The 23,794-nt window shown below is 49.7% G+C and overlaps 7 protein-coding genes across 7 annotated transcripts; 3 read left to right on the forward strand and 4 right to left on the reverse strand.

The window, feature by feature from the left end:
* Positions 1 to 389: 389 nt before the first annotated feature.
* Positions 390 to 4,974, forward strand: pan1 (actin cytoskeleton-regulatory complex protein PAN1; the record flags this gene model as incomplete). The annotated part of the gene is made up of 5 exons (XM_056728780.1): positions 390 to 987; positions 1,056 to 3,165; positions 3,217 to 3,744; positions 3,803 to 4,598; positions 4,669 to 4,974. The coding sequence occupies 5 exons, from the start codon at positions 390 to 392 to the stop codon at positions 4,972 to 4,974; spliced, it is 4,338 nt and encodes a 1,445-aa protein (XP_056574595.1).
* A 541-nt stretch (positions 4,975 to 5,515) lies between these two features.
* Positions 5,516 to 7,516, reverse strand: N7517_011058 (uncharacterized protein; the record flags this gene model as incomplete). Its single annotated transcript, XM_056728781.1, has 3 exons — positions 5,516 to 6,170; positions 6,231 to 7,337; positions 7,407 to 7,516. The coding sequence occupies 3 exons, from the start codon at positions 7,514 to 7,516 to the stop codon at positions 5,516 to 5,518; spliced, it is 1,872 nt and encodes a 623-aa protein (XP_056574596.1).
* A 408-nt stretch (positions 7,517 to 7,924) lies between these two features.
* On the reverse strand, positions 7,925 to 11,252 carry N7517_011059 (glycoside hydrolase family 18 protein; the record flags this gene model as incomplete). The annotated part of the gene is made up of 8 exons (XM_056728782.1): positions 7,925 to 8,761; positions 8,827 to 9,149; positions 9,234 to 9,454; positions 9,531 to 9,796; positions 9,906 to 10,122; positions 10,314 to 10,914; positions 10,987 to 11,099; positions 11,158 to 11,252. 8 exons carry the CDS (start codon positions 11,250 to 11,252, stop codon positions 7,925 to 7,927), a joined length of 2,673 nt encoding a protein of 890 aa, XP_056574597.1.
* Positions 11,253 to 13,898: 2,646 nt separating this feature from the next.
* Positions 13,899 to 14,782, forward strand: N7517_011060 (LysM peptidoglycan-binding domain-containing protein; the record flags this gene model as incomplete). Its single annotated transcript, XM_056728783.1, has 3 exons — positions 13,899 to 14,380; positions 14,432 to 14,567; positions 14,639 to 14,782. The coding sequence occupies 3 exons, from the start codon at positions 13,899 to 13,901 to the stop codon at positions 14,780 to 14,782; spliced, it is 762 nt and encodes a 253-aa protein (XP_056574598.1).
* Positions 14,783 to 15,800: 1,018 nt separating this feature from the next.
* N7517_011061 (uncharacterized protein) lies at positions 15,801 to 18,574 on the forward strand (the record flags this gene model as incomplete). The annotated part of the gene is made up of 6 exons (XM_056728784.1): positions 15,801 to 16,022; positions 16,087 to 16,164; positions 16,673 to 16,699; positions 16,756 to 17,748; positions 17,808 to 18,323; positions 18,392 to 18,574. The coding sequence occupies 6 exons, from the start codon at positions 15,801 to 15,803 to the stop codon at positions 18,572 to 18,574; spliced, it is 2,019 nt and encodes a 672-aa protein (XP_056574599.1).
* Positions 18,575 to 18,974: 400 nt separating this feature from the next.
* On the reverse strand, positions 18,975 to 19,412 carry N7517_011062 (uncharacterized protein; the record flags this gene model as incomplete). Its single annotated transcript, XM_056728785.1, has 1 exon — positions 18,975 to 19,412. The coding sequence occupies one exon, from the start codon at positions 19,410 to 19,412 to the stop codon at positions 18,975 to 18,977; it is 438 nt and encodes a 145-aa protein (XP_056574600.1).
* A 1,050-nt stretch (positions 19,413 to 20,462) lies between these two features.
* N7517_011063 (sodium/calcium exchanger protein) lies at positions 20,463 to 23,632 on the reverse strand (the record flags this gene model as incomplete). The annotated part of the gene is made up of 2 exons (XM_056728786.1): positions 20,463 to 23,348; positions 23,426 to 23,632. The coding sequence occupies 2 exons, from the start codon at positions 23,630 to 23,632 to the stop codon at positions 20,463 to 20,465; spliced, it is 3,093 nt and encodes a 1,030-aa protein (XP_056574601.1).
* Between the last annotated feature and the right edge of the window lie 162 nt (positions 23,633 to 23,794).

Consider the following 23,794-nt stretch of genomic DNA (forward strand, 5'->3'; position numbering starts at 1 on the left):
CTTGCGTTTGCTTTTTTTCGATTTCGACCTGGGGATTTATGAGTGGCCCCTTTTTTCGCGGGCGCGTTTCTTTTATGCTCTCTAATGCTTCTGAGAGATTTCGCTAGCACATAAACCAGCTGATACCAACAAATTAACAAGCTTAAAGCTTTGAATCATCACTTGCATCCATTAACCAAGTACACATTCTGGTCGTACATGTAGATCCAAAAATAGCAGATCTATGACTAAGCACCCGATGGGGTTAGCGTGGGTGCCTCCGCGTCAAGCAACGGCGTCATTCGCATCCTCCTGAGACTCAACTCACTTGCCTTTTGCATTCGTTCTTCTCGTCAATTTCTTGTTGGCTTTTCTGCATCTATTTTGCTCATGCGAGCGTGGTTTCAGTGATGTACTCCTCGTCGAATAATTTCCTCGGGGGTGGTGCCAGTGGCCGTCCCGGCCAGGCACCATTCATGCAACAGCAGCAGCAACCCCCCTATTCACAATTTCCCCAAGGCCAGCAGCCACCATCAATGCAACAACCTCAGCAGACTGGATTTGCTCCGCAGCCCACTGGTCTTGCTCCACAGCAGACCGGATTCGCCGGCCAGCCCTCCCCGTTCGGTAACTCGCAGGTACAGCCTCAAGCCACCGGATTCCCCGCGGGACAGCTCCAGTCGCAATTCACTGGTTACCCCGGCGCCGCACCACAGCAACCACAGCAGCAGCAAGCGCAAAGCTTCCAACCACAATACACTGGATTCCCTCCTCAGAACCAGGCGCAGCAGCCGCCCCCAGTGCCGCAGATACCCACCAGATTCAAGACCTCTACCGATATCGCGAACTCCTTCCAAGGTGCTGCTGGATCTGGGGCACCTCCTCAGGTGCCCCCGAAGACAGGGTCAAAGATCCCAAGCATTCGGCTTTCTTTTATCACGGCGCAGGATCAGGCGAGGTTCGAGCAGCTCTTCAAGTCGGCTGTTGGCGATAGCAAGACAATGGAGGGTGGGTTTCCGTTCACCTAATTGGTCATCTATGATGGCTTGTATGGCAGTACTGACTGGTTATAATAGGCGACAAAGCAAGAGATCTTTTGCTGCGCTCCAAATTAACGGGCGCGGATCTTTCAAAGATCTGGGTCTTGTCTGATACCACCAAATCTGGACAGTTGTTCTTCCCTGAATTCGCGTTGGCTATGTACCTCTGCAATATTCGTCTCACTGGTCGCGAACTTCCTTCTTCCCTACCAGAGACGATCAAGAACGAGGTTTCCAGCATGGTCGATATCATCTCGTTCGATGTTCCCGAGGAGCCGGTTCAACAACAGCGAACGAACGTCCCCAACTTCGATGCGCCTCTCATGGAGAACAAATCGACGCCCCCGATTGTTCAACAGCCCGTCCCGCAGCAACCGAACAATGCCCAGCTCCTGTCGCAGCTGACAGCACAGCCTACTGGGTTCTTCCCTCAGCAGACAGGTATCCAGCAGCCCAACCAGACGGGCTTCCCTGGCCAGAACCAGTCCCAGTTCCTCCAGCCCCAACAAACTGGATTCATGAGTAACCCGCAGGCTACTGGATATACCGGCCCCCGGCCTCCGATGCCGCCTATGCCTACCGGTTACGGGTCAAATCTCAGCCCTGCCCAGACCGGTGGAATGCAAGGCCTCGGCGTACAGCCTACGGGCTTGGCGGCGCAACCTACCGGCATGCCAGGTCAATGGGGATTTATCAACACACCAGCCCAGGGTTTGCCCAACATCGAGGCTATGAAGCAGCAGCTCATGCCACAGCCTGGGCGTGAAGGTGGTTTCAGTGCGGTCGGCCTTTCAGGAAATGCTACAGTTGCATGGGCCATTACAAAGGAGGAGAAGAAGATTTACGATGATCTTTTCCGCGCATGGGACGGTTTCCATAAAGGCTTCATCAGCGGCGAGACTGCCATTGAGATCATGGGCCAAAGTGGTCTGAATAGAAAAGACCTGGAACGGATCTGGACCCTGGCTGACCCCCATAACCGCGGCCGACTGAACATGGATGAGTTCGCCGTGGCCATGCACATGATCTACCGTGCTCTCAACGGATACCCAATTCCTAGCCGTCTACCACCCGAGCTTGTTCCTCCTTCTACAAGACACTTGAATGACTCTATCGGTACAGTCAAGTCTCTTCTTTCGCAGGATGCTGAAACTCGCAAGGCTACCGGGGCGTTCCTGCAGCCGCAAAAGACTGGTGTCAGCTACCTTAAGGATCACTCCTTCCGTGGTGGTGCAGGAGGCTCTGCTGCGGCCAGCCGCAAGGATGCGACGATGTTTAAGAACAATGACTCCGCTGGTGGATACCGCTCTAGTGCACGCCGTCGCGTTGGCAACGAGGCTCGTACCCCGTCCCCGGCCGCCTCTGGCACGTCAGACGAGGAGTATTCCGTGGAACAGCTGCAAAAGAAGATCCGTGAGGCCAAGGTCATGATTGACGCTGCCGATTTCCAAGACGAGAACCGAGCCGAGGATGATGATGATCTAGACCGCCAGGATCGCCGCGAGGCAGAGAGTCTTATGGAGCGTATCCGTCGTGTACAGGATGACCTTGATACCCACCCAAATGCCGCGTTCCGTCAAGTGGATAGCGGTGCAGAGCGCAGGGCCCTTCGTCGCCAGTTGCAGTCTTTTGAAGATCAAGTTCCTCAGGTTGCATCTGACGTGCGTCGTCTTGAGCGTGAAATCGCGGACGCGAAGCTTGAGCTGTTCCGTCTCAGGGACGCCAAGGCGCACCCCGGTGGCGCTTCCAACATCATTGGCACTGGCCCTGGTGGCACTGTGACCGAGGCAGATCGCATCAAGGCCCGCGCGCGTGCGCGTATGCAAGCCCGGGCTGCCGAACTTTCTGGGCGCCCCGCACCCGCGACGGAAGATGACGACGGCCAAGCGGCTCGTCGTCTGGAGTCTGAGAGCACCAACGTGAAGACGGAGCGGGAGCGCAATGACACTATGACTCGTGATGTCGAGGAAAGTGTCCGTGATTTCGCTCGCAGCTTGGAGGACAGTCTCCGGGTCGAGGGCCAAACCTCTTCACGTGAGCATGAGAAGCGTCGTTGGGAAGAGGCATTGGGAGTTGAGGATGTCATCCGTGACTTCATCTACGACCTGAGCCGCAACGCGCGAACTGCAAATGTTCGCAAAGAAGAGTATGTTGTCCTTGTCAATTAGGAAAAGTTATCAATGCTGACAATTCATAGGCGAGATAGACCTTCCCCTGAGGTGCGTTCTCGGGCATCTCCAGCTGCCGAATCTGCTGCGCGCCCTTCGATGCCCCAGTCCGTGGACTCGTCAACCTCTCTTCCTGGTAATACACATGAAGATCGTGTGGCGGCTGCTCGAGAGCGTGCGCAAAAGCGGATTGCTGAGCGCATGGCTGCTGCTGGTTTGAAACCAAATGACGCTACTGAGACTCTTGCGCAACGCCAGGAGCGTGAGAAGAAGGAGCGCGAAGAACGTGTCAGACGTGCCGAGGAAGAGGATGCTAAGCGGGAACAGGAGAGACAACGTCGCCTGGCTGAAGAACGGGGCGGTCCTAGTGAAGCAGCTCCGAAGACTGTGGGCAAGAAACCACCGCCGGCCCCGCCCACCCGCAGGGCTCGGACGGATAGTGCCGGCCAAGCCGATGCCAAGAGGGGCGAGGAACCCACTAAAGTGGATCAAGCTGCTCGTGAGCAGGCCATCAAGGAAGAGCAAGAGGTGCAGGAGGCGGAGACTAAGCGTCTAGAGTGAGTAATCCACAGCTGACGGAGATAAAATTGGTGGACTTGGCTAATACATTTACAGGAGTGAGGCAAGCCAACGCGAGCTGGAATTCCAACGTGAGAAGGATGCCCAAGCCGCTCGACTTCGTGCTCTCGAGGAACAAGTCCGCCAGGGCAAGATCAAGAAGCAGGAAGAGAAGCGCCGCAGGGAAGAGGCTAGCCGACAGTCCAAAGAACAGGAAGCTAGTCTTGCAGCTCAACGCGCTGAACTGGAGGCTGCCAAGGAACGTGAGCGACAGCTGCAGCGTGAACTCGAGGGACTTGACGAGTCATCGTCCGATGACGAAGGCCCTGCCGATATCACTCCTCAGTACAGCACCCCGACGCAGAGCCAGACTCTCCCTCCCCCACCTCCCGTGCCCACCATCGCTATTCCTGAACCTCCCGCCCCCGAAAGTGTGCCTAGCGAAATGAGCTCCCCCGAGAGCAGCCGTGGTGTTCCTGCCGCCACGCCAGATGCTGAATCCAAGAACCCTTACTTCAAGAAATTGGGCCAGCCATCTGAGCCTACCCCAGCGACTTCGCCGCCTGCCACAGCTCAGTCTACGAACCCCTTCCACCGCTTGACCCAGCAAGAACCCATCAAGCCCACCTTCACTGGTGCAGCCCCCTTGGAACGTAAGACCCGTACCCGCCCAGAAGAGGATGATGACTGGTCCGCTGCTGGCTCCGATTTCGATTCGTCTGATGACGAGGACGATCGTCCAACCGGCGGCAGCGCCAAACAACTTGCCAGCATCCTGTTCGGCACTATGGCGCCTCCACGTCCTCTGAGCGCCATGGACGACGACAAGTCTGCCTCGAAATCCGCTACCCCGGTACAAGAAAGCCCTGTTGCACCCCCGCCCCCACCCCCAGCAACTCTGCCTCCTGTTCCTGCTATTCCAGGTTCCAGCGACGCTACCTCCCCACCCGCTGCGCCATCTGGCGTCCCTCCCCCTCCCCCCACCTCCGCCTCCTCCTCCTCCCCCAGGAGGAGCCGGTGCTCCTTCCATGCCCCCTCCCCCGCCCCCTGGCGGAGCCCCATCTGCTCCCCCACCACCCCCTCCAGCCGGCATCCCGCCCCCACCTGCTCCCGCGGCCCCTGGCGCTGGCCGAGGCGCCCTCCTTGCGTCTATCCAGCAAGGCAGGACCCTGAAGAAGACTCAAGTGAATGACCGTAGCATAAGCTCGTCAGCTGGACGCGTGCTGTGAGGCTCGAATTGGAGAGCTTCTTTCATCTTTATTTTCGTTTTGGGAGCACATACTGTACAGAGAGGGGGAAAGACATGACCGTACCTACATGATTGCAGAGCATGGTGACGATGTCAATGGTTAATGGGAGAGAGTAGTTAGTTAGCTGTGCTTTTGTACTTTTCTTGGAATACTCATTTTGTTTATTATCATTGATACATGTCCCTAACCTTGGAAGAGACCTTGGAAACTGTAGGGCTCCTTCCGCTCCTATTCCAAGGTTCCGTTCCACTTTTAATTTAACCTTTAACGCATCTAACTACTGCAAAGATACTCGGGGCCACCCCAAGGCTATCAAAATTCCTTCGCCAATTAATGAAATTTTTAGAAATCCTCGATAAAGATAAAATATGTGTTGAGACTGTTTATGCCTCAGGTTCATAGGACCTTGCTCCCCATCTTGATCTTCCTTCCTCCCTCTTAGCTAGCTGAATGCAACCAATGCTTTCTTTCCCTCAAGAATATGGAATCTATTTTACTAAAAAGTGAAAGCGGTTCGAAATTACACAGACATGTTAACGAATGAGGTGCGGGTTAGCAATTTCATAACTGGGTTGTTGTTTGTGTTGTCAAGCTCGGTGTCTTCCAGTTCTCGTTTGAGGTGATTACCCCAGAAAGTACTAGCATATTCGTAAAGAGGATAGTCATGGATACGTGCTATAAGTTGCTCGTCTTTGATGCAATGGTCATCGTTAAGCCCATCCAATAAAAGGTATGAGACGCAAGTTCGACTAATATCATGGTGTGCCTTCGGAAACCACATGGCTTGCTTTTGGTCGAAGTATTCTTGCGTAGTATAATGAACCAGCCGAATGATGCCGCTTTGTTCGTCCACTGTCACCAAACCAGCGCAAACTGAAACCATGTCTGCGAGATCAGGTATATTCTCTTCATCAAATTCCGACTTGCCAATCTCAACGGCAAGCGCGGTCTGAAGTTCAACTGTAGTGAGTGCTCTTTTCGCACAAGTAATCCATGCTAGGACATCCATCGCTAATTCAATTTGATCAGGTATTTGCGACTTGATTCGTTCCATGGCGCTATCATATGCAGATTCGTAGTTCGCTAAGATGGAGAGGTTGTTCAACGCCGACCGGATTGCTTTGGGCGACCGTTTGCCCTCCAAGGAATTTAGATGAAGTTGGGCAAGCAAAAACCTATATAGGTAACATGTTAGATGGCTCGAGACTCTAAAAAGCAACTCAAGCTCCACTTACATCCCATCAACTGCGGCCGTTATCTTCTCCGATATCTCTTCCTGTAGATCCTCACTCCGCGTAACAAAATTTGGGAGGTTTGATAAATTACCCCGAAGATATCTCGTAACATCTTCTTTACTAGCCCGAATCTCTAGCTTCGGCATTGCTTTGAACCTTTCTTCGATATCAGGTATGAAACGTGAGGTTGCTAGGAAATTCAGACCAGAGGCTTCCTGAAGGGCAAAGACTATATTTAAAAGGTTCGAAAGTGGTCCACCTGAGATCTGACATTCGTCCAAAGCATCGATGATAACAAATATCTTTGAGAAGCCTCCTGTCTGACTGACTATAGAATGAAGTGCCCTGGTAAGGTTCTCGGTCGATGGTCTCGTGCCTTTCGGTTGATGTTGCTCGTACATCTCAGACAAGATACTTGGCAGATTTGGGTGTGCTCGAGCCAATTGTTTCAAAAGACTTGATAGAATCATGTCTAGCCCATAGCGCTGCTGAAAGTTGCAGTAAAGATATGCGATCTCAATACTGCTGTCGTCTTGACGTCGGCTATAGAGCTCCTCAATCCCGATAGAGGCTAACATAGTTTTCCCAGCCCCGGGGATCCCTGGGCAGAATAATGTTTTCTTTGAGCCTGAGCTCCAAGATTGAAACTCTGGCGAATGCAAAAGCCACTGGCCTGTTCCGTCTTGTCGTCGCGAGATGTAGTCGCTATATCGTTTGCCGTAGTCCAAAGCCGAAAGCCACTCCAACAACGCTCGATCCTTTTCTTCATCTTGATGGTGCACTATTTTTTTGATATTTTCTCCCCTGATCCGTCCATTGAAGGTATTCAATAGGCTGATATTGCTGATGATTCGTAGTCGGAGGTCCTTAATTTCATTCGTTTCCCATTTAAAACGTTTCCATGTGCGTTTCAATGTAGATAGCTTTTTGGTAGTTTTATCCACAGTCTCCAGGCTTCTAAATTCATCGAGTATGTTTTCGAGGTCGCTTAAGACCCTACGACAGCTTTCCAGTATGTCTCCTAGTTCAGCTTGTTGCTGGGTACTGAGTTCTTTAGCGGATACGTCAATGTCAACATGTACCAGTAGCACCGAGAGGTTGTTAACTCTACCAAGAACCTAGTCAGCACCACAGGATAGTAAGGTATGTAGATATTGAAAAAGAAATTGAACTTACTCGTCAACAATAGCCTTGCACTCACTGGGTGCTTCGGCGAAGTCCTTTCGGATCTTGCTGGCGATCTTGGTGACCGCAATGAAGTCGCCGACACCAAATCCGAAACTCATATCCGCACGCAGAGCGATTCAAATGATTCAAATAATCCAGTTTACAAGAAGATAGCAGAAATGCCCAAAAACAGGAGTGTAATTGTTTGAGAGAAAGAGACGATGGGCATTCAGCTGAGAGTCTGAGACGGCGCTTACAGCCTGCACTGCCTCCACCTACGTGGAATGCCAACACATGGATTTTCCCTCATAGAGTTAGGAAGATTAAACTTGCACATTGCGGAAGACTAATAAACGCTGGATATCGTGTGGGATATTTGCCTCAAGCAGTCCTTCAAATTTACTACCAACCAACACTGCGCTTGGTGTTAACGCAAAGGCGATTTACGCTAAGACTGTCGATTGCGATATATAACATAAATCAATCTTCCCTTCATGGTGATTTGATATCTAGAAATTGCCCATCGCTCAAACGGGAGGGCCACCCGCAGGAGTGTGCATTTGGGTGAACGCAGGGAAGGCCATGCCCCCAATGTCTTGCTGGAGCCCGGTTAAAACTGCGTTCACCATGGGCCAAATCGCAAGCTGATTATTGTTTTGTGCGGCGTCTTGGAATGGCTGAACGGCATGAATAATAGCTTGATCGGCCCATACCGTCGCCGCTCTGAGACGAACGTTTAAAAAGTCGGGGAACCAAACATCCCACCAGGCAACTAACCCGGGCAAGTTGAGATCCGTTTCTATAAAGCCTGCCTGAAGACGGAACTGCTCGATGACCTTGTTCCAACGAAGGCTCGCATCTGGTTGCTGGAGATAATCGAAGACAGCAAATCCGACTCGGATGGCCGATATTAACTTGTCGGCCGCCTGGTTAGTGTCTGCTGAAACGGCTAATTTTGCAAGCTTCGTAATCTCAGTCAGAGCCGTTGGCGCATTGCCCCCCATGATTCGACCTTTAGCTCCATTGACGCTGTCCTCGGTGGGCAAGAATGGATAGCGATAGTCCGAGCTCCCAAATGTATGCATTAGACGACCGATCAAAGTGTCTGGTCGAGGTCCATCGGGCCCACCAATGGCGGATCGAGCTCCTAGAGCAGGGAAGGAAGTTTCAAAATGATTACTGATGAACAGACCGTCAACGGGTGCCAGATCGTCGTAGGTATTTTCAGGATCGGATGGAAGGTATCCTCCAGTTGCGCTTTCAAGGAACGGCGCGATGATTTGGCGGTCGATGATGTGCTCGACTTGCAGATGCAAGTTTGTAAAGAAAGACGAGTCAAGCTGTCCGGGGGGAAACTTTCGACCCTGATGGATGGGCCAAGACAGTATCCTGGAATCAATGTGAACGATTTGCGGAGAACGCCATAGACGGTGCGGGAGTTTATGAGATTTGCCATATTCGTGGGGTAGCTGATTGATTGAACAAGGATTTCTGCGGTGTGTATAACCTGACCGATTCGCCAAGTCAATCGCGTTTTATACTCTGAAGTGCTGCGTTTCTCGAGGGAAGGAGAATATGCCTCATTGCTGTCAACGAAAGTGGAGAGGTCTCTTCTAGTCCAGCCATTGGCACTCTCGTCATCGTCATGATCTGGGCAGGATCCTGGAAGTTCCTTGCACAGATTAGTAGTACACATGGCAGGGGGTGGCGGTTGCTTTTTGATGGTACAGCACATGGCCTTCTTCCTACCCCCTATAATATGATGAATCTATCAGTATTGTGTTCACAGCCTAGGAATCAAGGAAGTCATCCAGCTTGTCACAGCTGCTTACTTACAGTCACACGCCGTGGAATGATCCCCATAGGTAGCTCGGTCGATCTCAACCTCTGTCGCATTGCAATTGGCATTGGCACAGTCCCCATCACCGCCGCTCCCTCCGACCCAGTTGCAATCTTTTAACTCGATTGGAGTACGACAGCAGTACTTTTGACCACCAGTCCAGCATTTATCATACTTCGTGAAAACAGACTTTTTCCCAGTTGGGCAGTCCTTGCCGCTGCGACGATGAAAGCTGTCAGTTTATCCAACTACATCCGCGATGTCTGGGTTATGGATCGGAGTCAAGCACATACCATGCAGCATATGAGCAATGCGAAGTCACACTTGAGAAGTTTGGATCAGGGCAACAGAAGGCTTTGTATCCGCGACCACATTTGTCTGTGCCGCCATCATTGAGGAAACCCCCACCCCATGAGGATCTAATTCCTTTAATATTGATCTCACCAGGCCTGCACTGAGCGCTACAGTCTGAGCCTGCCCCGCCGCCATTATCATCCCCACGCCATATGCAGTTTTTGGGAGCGCTTGCAGTTGGGCAGCAGACTGGCTTGCCACAATGCTGGTCAAAATAGTCAGTAAATCTCTTGTAACGAAAGGTAAAGGACCCCATGGAATAGCCTGGATTTAACAGGTCCAACAATGGTCGTCCATAAAGCTCAGATACATACGCAGCTTGATGTACCGCAGCCGGCATCATCCCATCCCACGGGCGTGTAGCCCTTTCCACACGCCTTAGACATTGCGCCATTATCATTAAGATGCACACAGTCACCTTTGTGAACAAAACACTTCTGTCCGTTTGATCCAGCCAAGTCCTGTACGACTGCGACCGGATTTGACAGAGCTTTGTCGATAGCCTGAAGATCTCGGTTCGTCTTGATCTTCCTACCAGTCAGACCCGAGTGAGCGGTATATTTATCTGTATCTGTGTGGAGTATTAGCAAACAGACAGGAAGAGATGAATTGTTCAACAATACCAAGATCTGAAGCCCAAATCATCGCTCCACCAAGACCAACATCATCTGCCCAGTCGGTCTTTTGCTTGAAAGTTGTTTCATCGTCATAAAGAAACCCACTGATCCTCGTCAAAGGTGAAATAGTTGACGGCATGCTCCTTGTCATGAGTTGGCGAGATAGTGCTGCGCTTGGAGGAGGTTGATGCTCCATTAAGAGCAGACATGATCTCGTAATATGCTAGGATACCTCCGGTATTTGAACAGGGACCAGGGCTTGCTGCCCCTTTGAAAGGACATCCCGGTTTATTGCAAGAGGGATCTGACAAGGTGAATGATCTACCGTAGAAGCCGAATCCCATCACAACTTTCGCAGGGGGAACATTGACGCGCCAGAATAACTCAACGGCCTGTTTAATCTCAGTAAGATTTGTGTGGGCTTGCACGATACTACCAATTGGGTTATCAGCATCCCAAGCTCCATGAAGATCATAACTCATGAGATTGACCCAGTCCGCATATTGGACCATTTTCTCAAGATCAAACCAACGAAGGTACCAATAGGAAGACGGGACGGTGAAGGTTAGACCATAGTTAGCACCACTTGCATCAAAGGTCCGACGTAGAGTCTTGAGTAGCTCGACGTAGTTCTCTTTGTCCCTGGCTTTACCCCCTCGGTCAGGGGCACCCGGATACTCCCAATCAAGATCAATGCCGTTGAATCCTACGATGGCGGTTAGATTAGCAATCATATTTGCGGAAGCCGGTCTATGTAGGCAGGACAGGGATTGAGTACCATATTGCTTCATGAATTTTATCGCATTATCGGCAAAGGTCTGACGTTTCTTCGGGTCTGCAGAAATGTCACCGAAAACAGCCTGAGTCTTTGTATGGTTGTTGGAAAATGTCCTAGATAAGAATGATGAGAACGATAGATGGAGGACTGCCAACTAGAGGGATAACTCACCAGCCACCAATGCTCACGTATATTTGGAGCTCAGGCTTTATGAGTTTGACACTTGTGGTATCTTGAAACAATTTTGCTGGAGTTGATCCATCCATAGTGACGACTTCATAGCTACTAGGGTCTATGTATGCGAAAGCGAAATTGAGGCTAATAAGTCTTGTTTCAGTGTCACAGTCTGTAGATGCCCGTGGGATGAATAACTAACTGCGTCAAGGCTTCTAATGGCAGATCGATTGGAGAAACCTTGTGACAATCCTTTCGAGCAGACCATGCCTCGTAGTATCCAATGACTTTGCTTTTGATGATGCCTGCTTTAGAAGCACCACTAGGAGGTCTCGGATGGAGATCGCAATTGCTTTGGCATTTACCTGGTATGTTTAGTATATCCGAATGATAGTTGATGATGAGGTAGGTGAATATACCATTACAAAATGTGGCTGTGGTACCGCACTGAAATTCAAGTGTCAGTACGTCTCTTTGGCTGGCTTCTCTGGTGCATAGAAAATAACTCACAAATCCAAATTCGCTACAGCAAACGTTGAGAGGGCATTTTTGCCCAGGGGTTTTTGCGTACTCGCCGCATTCTGCCTTGGCATTGCAATCTGCTAAACATCCTTTGCCGCAATGGGCTGGATCATAACCACAATAGCCACTTGCACCACAACAGGCCCCATTACTGCATGGCTTTTTCGCACTGCACGAATAAGTACCCGTTTTCTCTACCTTGGATGAGTTGGCTGACAGCCCTTGCTTATCCAATGAGATATGTATATCTCTAGCAGAAAGGTGAATGGACGAGGATGCAGGTGAACTTAACCAAATGTAAGAAGTGAGACAAAATATCATACCCAGTATAGCCCACGACAGCCTTTGGGGAAAAAACCCAAGCCCATAGTGCTTAGAGGCCATGATTGACTGGGCTAAGCAGAAGCAGCCACATATAATGAACCACAGGATATGAATGAAAAACACACCAGAAGGGACAGTTCCAAATTTTATGGAAAATCCAGTCAGGTTGATTACTTTTGATCTTACCATTCTGAGCCTTGAAACTAGACTTAGCACTGTGAATATCCCTGCATGTGGACTTGGCCCCCGAATCAGTGACTATCTATATCTGCCCCTCTCGCTACGCATTCTGTCAATCTAAATCCTGGCGATCAGTTTGCACTAGCTACTTGATGTGTTTTGAAAAAAAAACCATCACTTAGTTGGCAAGGCCTGTTCTTGATGAGATTTGGCATTCAGGCTCCAATAAGTTTGGAAATAAACACATGATTTGCCTACTAAGACTTCCCTCGATTGAACTTTGTGAATGTATCAACGGTTTATATGATATCAAATATTCCACGGGAACTGCATTGAAAGGCGTAATTTTGGAAATTAGACAAGGGTCATATTGACATGATTCCTACCGGGGGTGTGGAGAAAGTGTGGTAGGCAATGTATATAGCCTGTACCTTTGTACATGCCTGACTCTCTTATACCTATTTAAACAGCCTCTAATGCAGGGGTTCCGGTCTCGAACCGCATCCCAGTCGCTTAGGGCGTCCTAATGAAACACAAGACTTCGGCCCCCCGACACTAACAAACACACCCAGAACACGTTTATACTGCGGGATATGTTTTCCCTTCCCGTGTCCGTCCCGTCCAGTACCAAATAAAGGTCTACATATTCGAGTCATTTATGATCAAGAAGGGCATTGTGCTCCGGTGATGGGCGATTGAACGTGCCATCATAACGGCCCCACCCTCAATTCACCCCGGGGGCCATGAATATTTCTCGCAAATTGTCCTAAGTCTCTTGAAGAAGGAATTCAGGGTCTTTCTAGACCCCCGCCTAATCATAGGTATGTATGTAAGCAGTTTCTTACATCAGGAGGGCTGACTCGGTATTCTGCTGCCGTTTAAAAATATTTGGTTGAACTTGGCCGCATTTCAATCTGAATTGAGGTGTTTTAAGAAAGGGTTGACCACTTTAAACATACGTTGGATGATATCGCCATTCTCTAAAAACGTTCATAATGGCAATGCTAAATGCAAATTCCATCTTCTGGGCCCTTGGGATCCTTCTTCTAGGGTCTACATGGGCACAACAGCTTTCTGGGGTACGCAGTTTTATCAACTACCCAGACCTTAGTACGGTTTGTTTGGGTGCCTTAGAGACCAACGTCTCCTGTCCACCATTCTTGAATCCGGTTTCTTCCAGGTGAACCAACCTTATATCTCCTTTTACCGTTATGATGAATACAGCCACTCATGTGATATCCTCTAGTGGCGAAATATTGGATACTGCTCAAGTTACAGAGCTGTGTACCGATTCTTGCTACACATCGCTCGAAGATGCTCTACATACAATCCATGAGGCATGTACGGAGACAACGGACGTTATCATATACGACAGAATTTCATATCCTGGTATGTTTTCCCAAAGGTGAATTCCTCTCTTTAAGCTCCGTGCCAAGTCTAAGTAGCCACCTTCATCATTGATAGCTTCATCCATACCTATAGTGTGTCCTGCAGAATTGACCGGTCAGCTTTCCTCTCCATCCCTCTCTTTCTTCTTGATAGAAAAATAGAGGGCAATCTTATGCAAAGCCCCAGATGATCAATACTAATAAACTACTAGTCATACTGGAGAATTCTGTGATCCTCAATTCCTTGCTTGGTCAAGTCAGGGTTATTATACTACTGCCAACCAAACCTGCTCGGATTGCTGGCTCGGGGTTCGAGCCCTTCAGATGAATAGCCCTTTAGGATACGATGCAGCTATTGCGAGTAACCTTGCATCCTTGACATCCGTGTGTAATGCGACGGTCGGTTATGGATTTACCACTCCAACCCCGTATGCCCTGAATTCCACGTCAAAATTGGTTACCACCTCGACCACTACGACTGCAATCCCTACTTGCACAGAAGCCTACACTGTCCAAGCTACTGATAACTGCCACTCGGTTGCTCTTGCTCACAACGTGTCAACTTATAACCTTCTTTTTAGTAACGATCTGGACCTGTACTGTGAAAACTTTGCTACTGTCGTGAATTCAACTCTTTGTGTTCCACAAAAATGTTCGACATATGTTTGGAAAGGACAAGACTCTTGCGACAGTGTCACCAGAGGGTTGAATGGGGTCACTGTAGCCCAATTCTTGTCTTGGAATCCAATATTTGATATGCTCTGTCGAAACAGTTTGAGCTACATTGGATATGTTGTCTGTTTGAGGTGCGTCTATGACGACTTTCTGGCTCTTCTCAGCTAATCAGATATCTCAAGTTCACCTGGAGGTGACCCTGTCACGTTCCCGTCTAGCGGAAGTTCAACCCAAATGGTTCCCACCGTGACAAGCAAAGTGCCTGCACCCACAAATGCAATGAACGGGACCAACACCAATTGTGGAGGCTGGTACACAGTGAGTGCCTTATCCTCAATCAATTACTATGTGCCGGCCGAGGACTTTCCATACTAACAACGCATTTATAGGTTCAGAAAGGAGATACGTGTGCTCGAATTTCAGTTGCAAATTCACTCTCCTTGTCCGACTTTTACTTTTTGACGAACTCACTACAAACTGTTCAAACCTACAGGTGGGCAAAGCTTATTGCATCACTCCAGTGGGCAGTTTGAGTACCTATTCTGGATATCCAGTCACAACACCTCGCATTACGGTGACCTCTGCTTCGTTTCCATCCGTCAATACAGGGATTCCAACCCCGAGCAGCAACCCGGGATTTACTGCGACCTATGCATGGATGCCACATGCATCCGGTACAGTCAAGAACTGCCAAATGTATCAAAACTATACACAAAGCGTGCAGGACTGTGGAATAGTTGCGAGCCTCTGGGGAATTGAGACGAAAGAGCTCTTGTCCTGGAACCCCAGCCTCTCCTCCAATATGACTAACTGTCAGCTTAAACCTGACCTGAGTTATTGTGTTGAGAATGATAAAGCCAGCAGTAAGTGAGATGAAGCTATTTACAGACACTTCAAGGCTGACATGAAGGAAGCCACCACCACGGCAGCTACAGGAACATAATCTTCAACAGCGTCAACATGATCAAAGCTCAAGCCTAAAATTGGTGAGGCTATGTGTATGTTGATTGGAATTCAGGGATCTGACAGATCTGATGGTTCTTTTTTTCAAGAACTGTATATGCGCTCTTGGTACCCTGCAAAACAATTACATTAGGTTTCACTCCCTCTTTTTATTTTCTTTTGATTAGTGACGAATACAAGTGAGGAAGTATACCAGAAGTATAGTGCAAGACCTAGTCTCAACACTATGGAATAGTATCCCGGTGTATCTCATGTAGAAATCCCAACGCACTGACCTACGAACAAGCTCCATAGGCTCCACTTTCTTGCCGCTCCCGCCCCCACCTCGTTCCAGGGCTCGTTTCAGCTTAACTCATCACTCCGTCCATGCCCACCTGCAGGTACCTAGGTAGGTATGTACTGCAATTCCCGTCTGAGCAAGAGTTCCTACCTCCAGGGTTACTTAGGTGGCCGAGGTAACTGTCTAGTACCAATTTAGTGTTCCGTTGCCCCATCTAGGCACGGGATCTTGCCGCCCTCTTCCTCAAGTTGTGTGCCCCTGGATTTCTCCGTGGATCTGTTCCGACATTCTTCTTACAGTCCACCAAGATGGAGGCATTTATGGCACGGATGCAAAAGCAGCTGGAAGTGGAGAGAGCAAACCCTCCACCTTCGACAGAGTCCTTTTGCTATATTTGCGGTGGTGCTTCGAATCGGACTCAGCTTCTGAAAAGGTCTACATTTGTCGCAGATGAAAATGATGACCGGGAGGATGATTTTGATACGCTTTATGAAGACTATTGCACCTGCAGCGAGGAGAATTCGGTCTCGGTGTGTTCAAAATACCTGGGACCTTGAGTTTACGAAAGACTAGCACTCACACGATTTTGTATAGGACGACCAACTCCACGAAGACTCGTGTAGACGACGCGTGGGATATGATCAAAGCGTCATCCGCCTCAAGGACGTCAAGGTGAGTATAATTCTTCCAATTATAAGCTTATGTTCTAACGGACTCACCATTATGGTAACAAGTGGCTCGCTAACGTTCGAATGCTATCCCATTATGCGGAAAGAAATACTCGGAGTGAGGTCATAGAAGAGTTGGAGGGCTGCGAGCTACTTACAGCAATTGTGAACACCTCTTTCCTTTCCCTGAAATGTTATATGAGGCTCATCTTCAGTACGATACATAGGGGCATGTTGACCACGGTCGCAATTATGACAAGAATTGGAAGTTTCGCCATTCGGGATCTATTGATGTGGTCAGATCACAAGGATACTTAGTTCACGATGCCTGTTTGGGAATTCTGAAAAGGGTCCACCGAGAGACAGTGGGGACAAAAAGACCATTGAATCTACGTGAAGTCTTGCTTGTCTTAGAAGTCAGTGCAAAAAGCCGTGACAGGGACGATTTTGATTGGAGGCTTGGCAAGAGATTTGACCAATCGTCTACTGGAGAATACCGATTGTTGTCTCAGCACTGGAACCCCCTGGAGAATACAGAGGTATGTTGCAAAAGGCTTGGAATTCACGCTTGACGAGTAGCTAATGATGACCAAAGTGGACCGTAACAAATCCCCAAAAGACTGTCAATTTGGGGCCTTTAGTTTCCGAGGCATCAGAAACTTCGAAACCCGGCTACTCGTTCAAGATCCAGACGAAAGCTGGGAACCAAACAGATTTATTTTCGTCAATCCCAACCGAATTGCGCTTGCGAGTGTTAGAAATGCTGCCGACAAACTCTGTGCTCAATCTGTTTCTGGCAAGTCCTGCTTTCAGAGAAGTTTCGCTTGGTCTGCCGCAACGTTTCTGGAGATCTCGTCTCTCATTCGACGTTCCTTGGTGTGCAGAAGCCGCTATACGACTTGTGGCGCAAGACGAAAAGCACCCGTTTCTCTTTGACAAACTTCTACGTCTTATCCGGGAAGCCTCTGAGCCTGATGAATTGAACATTTTTGAGAATGGTATCCCTGACGCTTTTGTTGAAGACTGGAGGGTACTGAAAAACCTACGGCGTATATGGATTAACTGTGAACAAATTATAAATGATGTCGAGGCCCGGCACACAACGGTCCGACGACAAACGGGTAGTGCTTCGAGTCAAATCGGCAACCTGACTTCCCACAAAACGATATTCGTTTCACGAGACTTCAAAGGGATGCCTGGAGCAGCTTCGGTAGCTTCCTTCGTTACAAGCGCGGTTAAAAGGCACCAATTGACAGCAATAATTGCCCACTTGGGAACTGGTGACCAAATCATCGGTATCGAGTTCCAACTGCTCGATGAGCTTTCGGGACGCCTTTTCGGCAATTCGAGTAATTCGACCATCAAAGTCACACTGAAATCGCAGACGGTGATCACTGGTGTGTGTATATCCTTTGGTAGCCCGGAGCTCAACCAAAATGAGCGCAGGATTCGTGGGCTTGGGTTTGTCACCCGAGAAAGCCCTGAAAAGCCAACCCACATCCTCGGTAGATGGGATGAACATGACGTACTGCAGATTTTGCGTGTACAGCCCGGAATGGAGGTAGGAGGAGTTACGGGCGAGTTCAACGTGAGTGCAATTGGATGAACTGAAATTCCCGTTTAGTTTCTTCTAACCTCGTTTCCAAGGCCCAAACAATCACAGCTTTCGGCATTATCACAGCCAACCAGCTTTTCACTCCTATCAATCCCTCACAGCCTTTGGGGATCGATCTTGATATTCATACCCAATGGGTCGGTCGCTATCCACCACTTGAGTGGCCTCTGGGGCAATACTTTCTGGAAAGTCGCCGGGATGGCACTGGCACAAATTATCCTATTCTCACGAACCCCTTTCCGCGCGTGCTAGAGCCCCCGGTTCATTTTGTCGATCTGTCCAAAAGAAAACTCTGTCAGGTGCAGGCCTATGGCAATTTTGACGCTGCTGAGCCTCATGAGCGGTTCCTAAAGGGACTCGTTTTTCATTTTACAGACGGTTCGATGGAGCGAGTCGGAATAGTGACTAGTCACCAGGATATTTTGATGTCTCCAGTCCACGGTATTGAATTTGAAGTTGAAAAAAATGAGACAATTGTGGACATGGTCCTATACTGTGCCCATGGTGCGGTCATTGACAAGAGCAAGGCCAAACTCTGTGGATTACAAGTGAGTTACTCCTATCATTGTCGCTGTATGTTTTACCAAGGTTCCATGCTGATATTGGTCATTGCTAGTTTATTACAAGCCTAGGCAAAAAGCTAGCACTGGGTTGCACAGAGACCGGTGCTCGTGTTCGTAAGGAGGCATGGCCCCCAGTTTACAGTGATCTAACGGAATACGGGTCAGTATGTGGGATACAGGTCGCATTGAAGCCCGATAGAGTGGAGCGTGTCGGGTTGGCTCTTTGGACGACTTAACGCTCTCTTTCCAAGCTTCGTTTTTTCCGATCTGTCAGGATTGTTGCCTAGAAACCTGAAGGGGCCAGAACTATACAATGTACTTCAATATATCGACTTGCCTGGAAGGTGTAGGCAGTATTAATAAGAAGGTGACGTGCGATTGCGTTAGAGCCCCCTGGCCATTACAAAGTACAATGGATATTAAAATTGCGTTGCAAAGCACGACCTAACTGTGTAGATAGCCGCCTCCTAACCAACCAGCTCACTCGATAACACGCCAGCCACTAGGTAGCCCTCTAGCTCATAAAAGGAATAACCACTCTATTGCACTTTTCAATTTATCCATCTCGTCAACAAAGGCGCGCAAGAATGATGTTTTGTCGCTCTACAACTGGGGAGGGGTTGAATCACGCCCAAATCATTCACGAGAATCATGTCGGGCTACTGAGTCGATTGACCTTTCATTGGACTTTCCATTGTTATCTGTAAGTCCTTTGGATTGTTTGATGTAGTCCTCTGCATAAAGACAGACTGCTCTTTCATTGGCCAACTCGCGGGAAGTGGAAATTCCCAACGAGTAAAATCGCTTCCCGCTATGGGTCTCCGCAGGTGGATCATCGCGACGGGAAGAATCTGATTGGTGCACGTTCTGATTATCAATCAGGCAGATAGCCCTGATGGGCAGCACTCGTCGTCCCCAACTGTCCAATACAGAAGTGATGGACGAAGTGGTGATTGACCAGCACAGACCATCAGGACCTTGACGCAAACAGAGGCCGAGAGTCGTAAACGCCGGCCAAGTATGTCGCTTGAGGAAGATCAAATGTGATGGTGCTCGGGTATCTCTTACTTCCATTGTTTCATTAACCCCCAGAGCGCCCGCGGGCGTCCAAAAAGCCGACATAATCCACAAACCATGCGCCAAATGCCAGGCGAGAGGGAAGGCGTGTGCTTATAGCCACTCTGTCAATGCCGTTGTGAAGCAAACAGCGCATCAACCTCGTGGACAAGCACCATCGCTTCACAAGCCTGTTCCTATGCTGGTCTCTCTCCCATCTTCGGCCACTTCATTCGAAACCCAGCCAGAATCTGTGACCAGAACACTACCCATAGTTGATACAACAGCCGATTCTCCCCCTGTGGACAAAGATCCACAGGCAGAGTCTGACCTAGAGCAAGACCGGGCATATTCCGATCAACTGATTGACATATACTGGTGATACATCGACCCAGTGGAGCCGGTGTTATATCGCCAGCGTTTTCTCGAAAACTATGGAAAATCATATTCAACACATAACACCACTCTGCGCAGGTTATGATGTTTGGCTTAGTATTCTCAATCCAGTCTTTGTCTGGCCTAACGGCGTATGAAGAACCAATGGCAAAATACGGAGGAGAATTCTCCGTAGGAGACGCTGTGAGCATGGCTGACGTCTGTTTTGCACTAGCGGTGGAGATGGCGCTTGCTTATGGAACCAATCTGGATGGGTTACCGCACGTCATGGGATTATTCAAGAGGTTGGGGGAATTGCCGGCATTTCAGAAGGGGCATTGGAAGGTGCAAGGGGATACACCCGAGGCTATGAGAGATGCATAGGGGCAAAGAATCGACTGTTACTACGAGCTATGTATGTAGCTATCGTACCTAGTAACGCTGTTGACAAATGTAGAAGGTTTGAATACAGAAGCTCGGAATTGAATGAGGATGCATTTCGTATATCATAGTCCTTTCACAATTATTCTACACGCAGAAAGACTGTACTATCGGCATGCGATCAGCTGTACATTGAAAGCAGAAAACTAGAAAAAGAAAACCAACGCCATGCCTAACCAACACCGGCAACCAAACCAAAACCAAAAGAACAGTCGCCATTCTCGATTATGTGTTCAATATTCCAACACCAATTCACAAGACAACTTCCGCAATCACATTACCCAAGGTACTGAGACACCAAACAGCGATAAGACCCCAGCCAATCCTGCGATCCATTCTCCAATTGTTCATAGGAACAACAATCAATAGCCCAATCAGGATAAACAAAAGTGTCGCGCCGCTGATGACAAGCACCTTAGATATGGCAATCTCATAGTGGACTTGCACAGGGGCGAGACCCTGCAGCGCCTGGTCGTGTCTCTGGTTTCCGCCATTGACAGTCATATACAGACCACCAAGCCCGATACCAAGGAGAATGTTGAGCATGGGACCACCAAGGCAGGCGCTCAGGGCCATGACCGGATACCCAAGTCGGGCGATTGTGATGTCAGCGACTAAATCGCCTAGCGAGTTTCCGACGGCGAAGACGGTCAATCCGAGGAGGGAGTCGGAGATGTTGAGGATAACACCGATGGTCTTGAGGAGGGAGACAACTTCCGTGGCGATTGTCGCGACCCAGGCTATGGCAACTAAGAAGCCAAGTAGGGAGAGGAATGTCCGCCATGGCGGTGGGATAGTGTCGGTGTGTAGTTGGGATTCGTGGGGGAGAAGCGGGATGGAAAGATCTGCACTGGGGTTTTGGCGGTTTCGTCGAGGACGGGTGCTTATTATCATTGCTGTGAGGCATATGGAGGAGAATAAGAGGGATACAAGGGAGGGAAGAATGAGGTTGCGGAGCTGACGATCTTCGTCCACGGTCGTCCAGGCGATGAGCACGGCGAAGAACGGACCTGTGAAAAGCTGGATGGAAACCAGCCAGCGATTCCAGTCCTTTGCTGGCACAGGATGCAGAGGAGGTGAACCTGGCACTGGCACGGCCGGGAGTTCCGAGTCCCATCGCGGGCGACCAGTGTTTTCGTACGTCGACTTTTGATGGGGGTGCAGTGGCGGCAAAGTAGAAGCTGATCCGGCGTGGTCATGTGCCTGAGCCACAATCACTGGACTATCGGCTGGAAGTCTAACCCTTGGGGAGGGATTCCCTTCATCGTCGACGTTCTGAATGATCACCGAGGGTATGGGGTCCGGTTCCACGGATTCTGGTGCCTCCGGCTCAACGACTGGGACTGTTATGGTAAGAAGCAGCACACTGGGAGCCGCAATAATACCGAGTAGTCGTTCCCAGACATTTTTAGACTTCCAGCCCACCAAAGTTGGGAAGAGTGTGCAACCAATCTGCTGGGGAGGGGGAATCGAGTCAGGCCACCAATTCCCGAGGCATTTGTGGAAAGGGAGGCCTACATGAGCGAAATCATCATAGCCATCGTGGACTTGAAGCGGTTCTAACGGGCTGGCTGAATTTGACAGTCGAATGCTGGGTGGTCGAGAGGATGCCAAGGTCGGTAAATCAGTATACGATGGGAAGGGCACTGAGGGGCTTTCTAACCCAAAGCCTGGATGAAGGCGGGTTGCAGTGCCCTTAGGGGATACTGACATCGAGGGCGGTTCATGTATCCCTCCATTGTGGTAATTGGGAAAGTTAAAAGCATCCGATGGAGCGAGCCGGTCAGGGGTTTTAGGACTTATGGTACCGGGACTCAGACTCGGTGACCGATTCGCAGAAGACACATCCAGCGCCATCTCAGTATCAATCCGAGGGAGTTGGCGTGACTCCATGGCGTCTTGTCCCGAAGTATCCTCAAAAGAAGGCCTACTCACTGTAAGCAGTGGACCTTGTGTTGGCGAGGGTCCCAAGACACTAGAGTCAAATTTCAACCCCACGGCATCATTCGCCGACACAGCTCGAACCCGAGAGGAACCAGCTGCGCTGGACGGTGACAGGCGGTCGTTACTGGCAGATGGTCGACTGGCGCGAGGATGCGATGCCACCGAGCGCGTATCAAAATCGGAGTCGCCGTCATCTGAATAGTTGTTCATGCTTATTGTCGGATTGCGACGGGTGTTTCTTGATTTTTGCAGCGAGTGAAGAACGGATTGAAACTCTAATGCACCGACAAGACTTGGTCGAATGGGGTTCATCGTATTACGCCTCGATTTAACGGGCCGATAAACGTGCATGTTATCACGGATTTCGGCCAGGTACCGGTTGCGTGTTTCATCGTCCTCATTGTCCTCTTCTTTCCACAGAGGAAGAGCCTCTGCGCGCTCCAAAAGATCAAAATCCTCAGTTGAGGCTCCGCGGAGAAGGCTTCGTGACTCTGTCGCTACACCGGGATCATCGTCCTCAGCGGCCTCTTCGATCTCCAGCTCTTGATTCTCCGGTATATGAAAGTGAGCTCGCGCTGCAAGGTCTCTCTCATTCTTTCGGCGCCGTCGTACCAGATACCAGTGCCAGGTCACCACCATTACGACATAGAAGGCGTACAAGCCTACCATCGCAGCTGACTCCCATACATGGAGTTTCCCATCGGCCAGCAGCAGCATGCTGAAAACGACGGCCACTATGAAGTAGCTCACATCTCGGACAAAACTCCTTCGCGCGACCTTGAATGGCCGAACTAATGCCATGGAGCCCGCCACAACCGAGGTGATAAAAGTCGCCGCGCCGATCAACTCACCAATCGCCAAGCTCCCACTATTCGACCGCATGGCGGCGAAAGTGGAAAATACGTCAGGGCTTCCATTGCCAAATGCAAGGAATGTCACGCCTGTGAGACTCTCGCTCAGTCCTAGGATGCTGGCCAACGTACTCAGATCAATACACAGGAAATCGCTTGCCGCGATACCGACGGTACTGAAGAGCATTGATAGCCAGAGGATCAATATCGTGAACGCTACCGGTTTTGCGCCGGCAAAGCCGCAATAGTAAAATTGAAGGTACGAGATTAGGCCATCCTCGTGATCGGGGCAGTTGGCGCGGACGTAGGCACACTGATTTTCGACGTTGCGGACCAAGCGGCACTATATGATCGTGTGACAGAACATCATTTAGCCTTCGGCACCATCTCACAGGAAAGGATTTGGGAAGGGAAAGATACCTCTAGTTCCCCCTCTCGTTTGAACAGGTTTACATGTGGCCCTGTACCCGGTGGCGAAAACTGCGCATGTTCATTTGTAGTACCAGGTATAGCCCACTTCGCTGTTCCAATAAGTGCAAACACCAACAGCGTGGTATAAAATGGTCGGATTGAATATCGGGGCTTGCGGACGGCAGGCTGCAGGAAGGACGGCAGCTGGTTCATCATCATGAGAAGTATAACGGCATCGTGAGCCGAAGACTTTTAAATGTTGTAGCCCAACCTATACCAGAAAGACCAACATTGAAGACTCAATGCTTGTACAATATATACCCCACGCGTCCAACAGATGTTGGTTTGTATATGCCAGCGTGAGTGCGGTGAGTGCGG

The sequence above is a fragment of the Penicillium concentricum genome, assembly GCF_028827145.1.
Source record: "Penicillium concentricum strain IBT 3081 chromosome Unknown utg000006l_segment0_segment0, whole genome shotgun sequence".
Lineage (NCBI taxonomy): Eukaryota > Fungi > Ascomycota > Eurotiomycetes > Eurotiales > Aspergillaceae > Penicillium > Penicillium concentricum.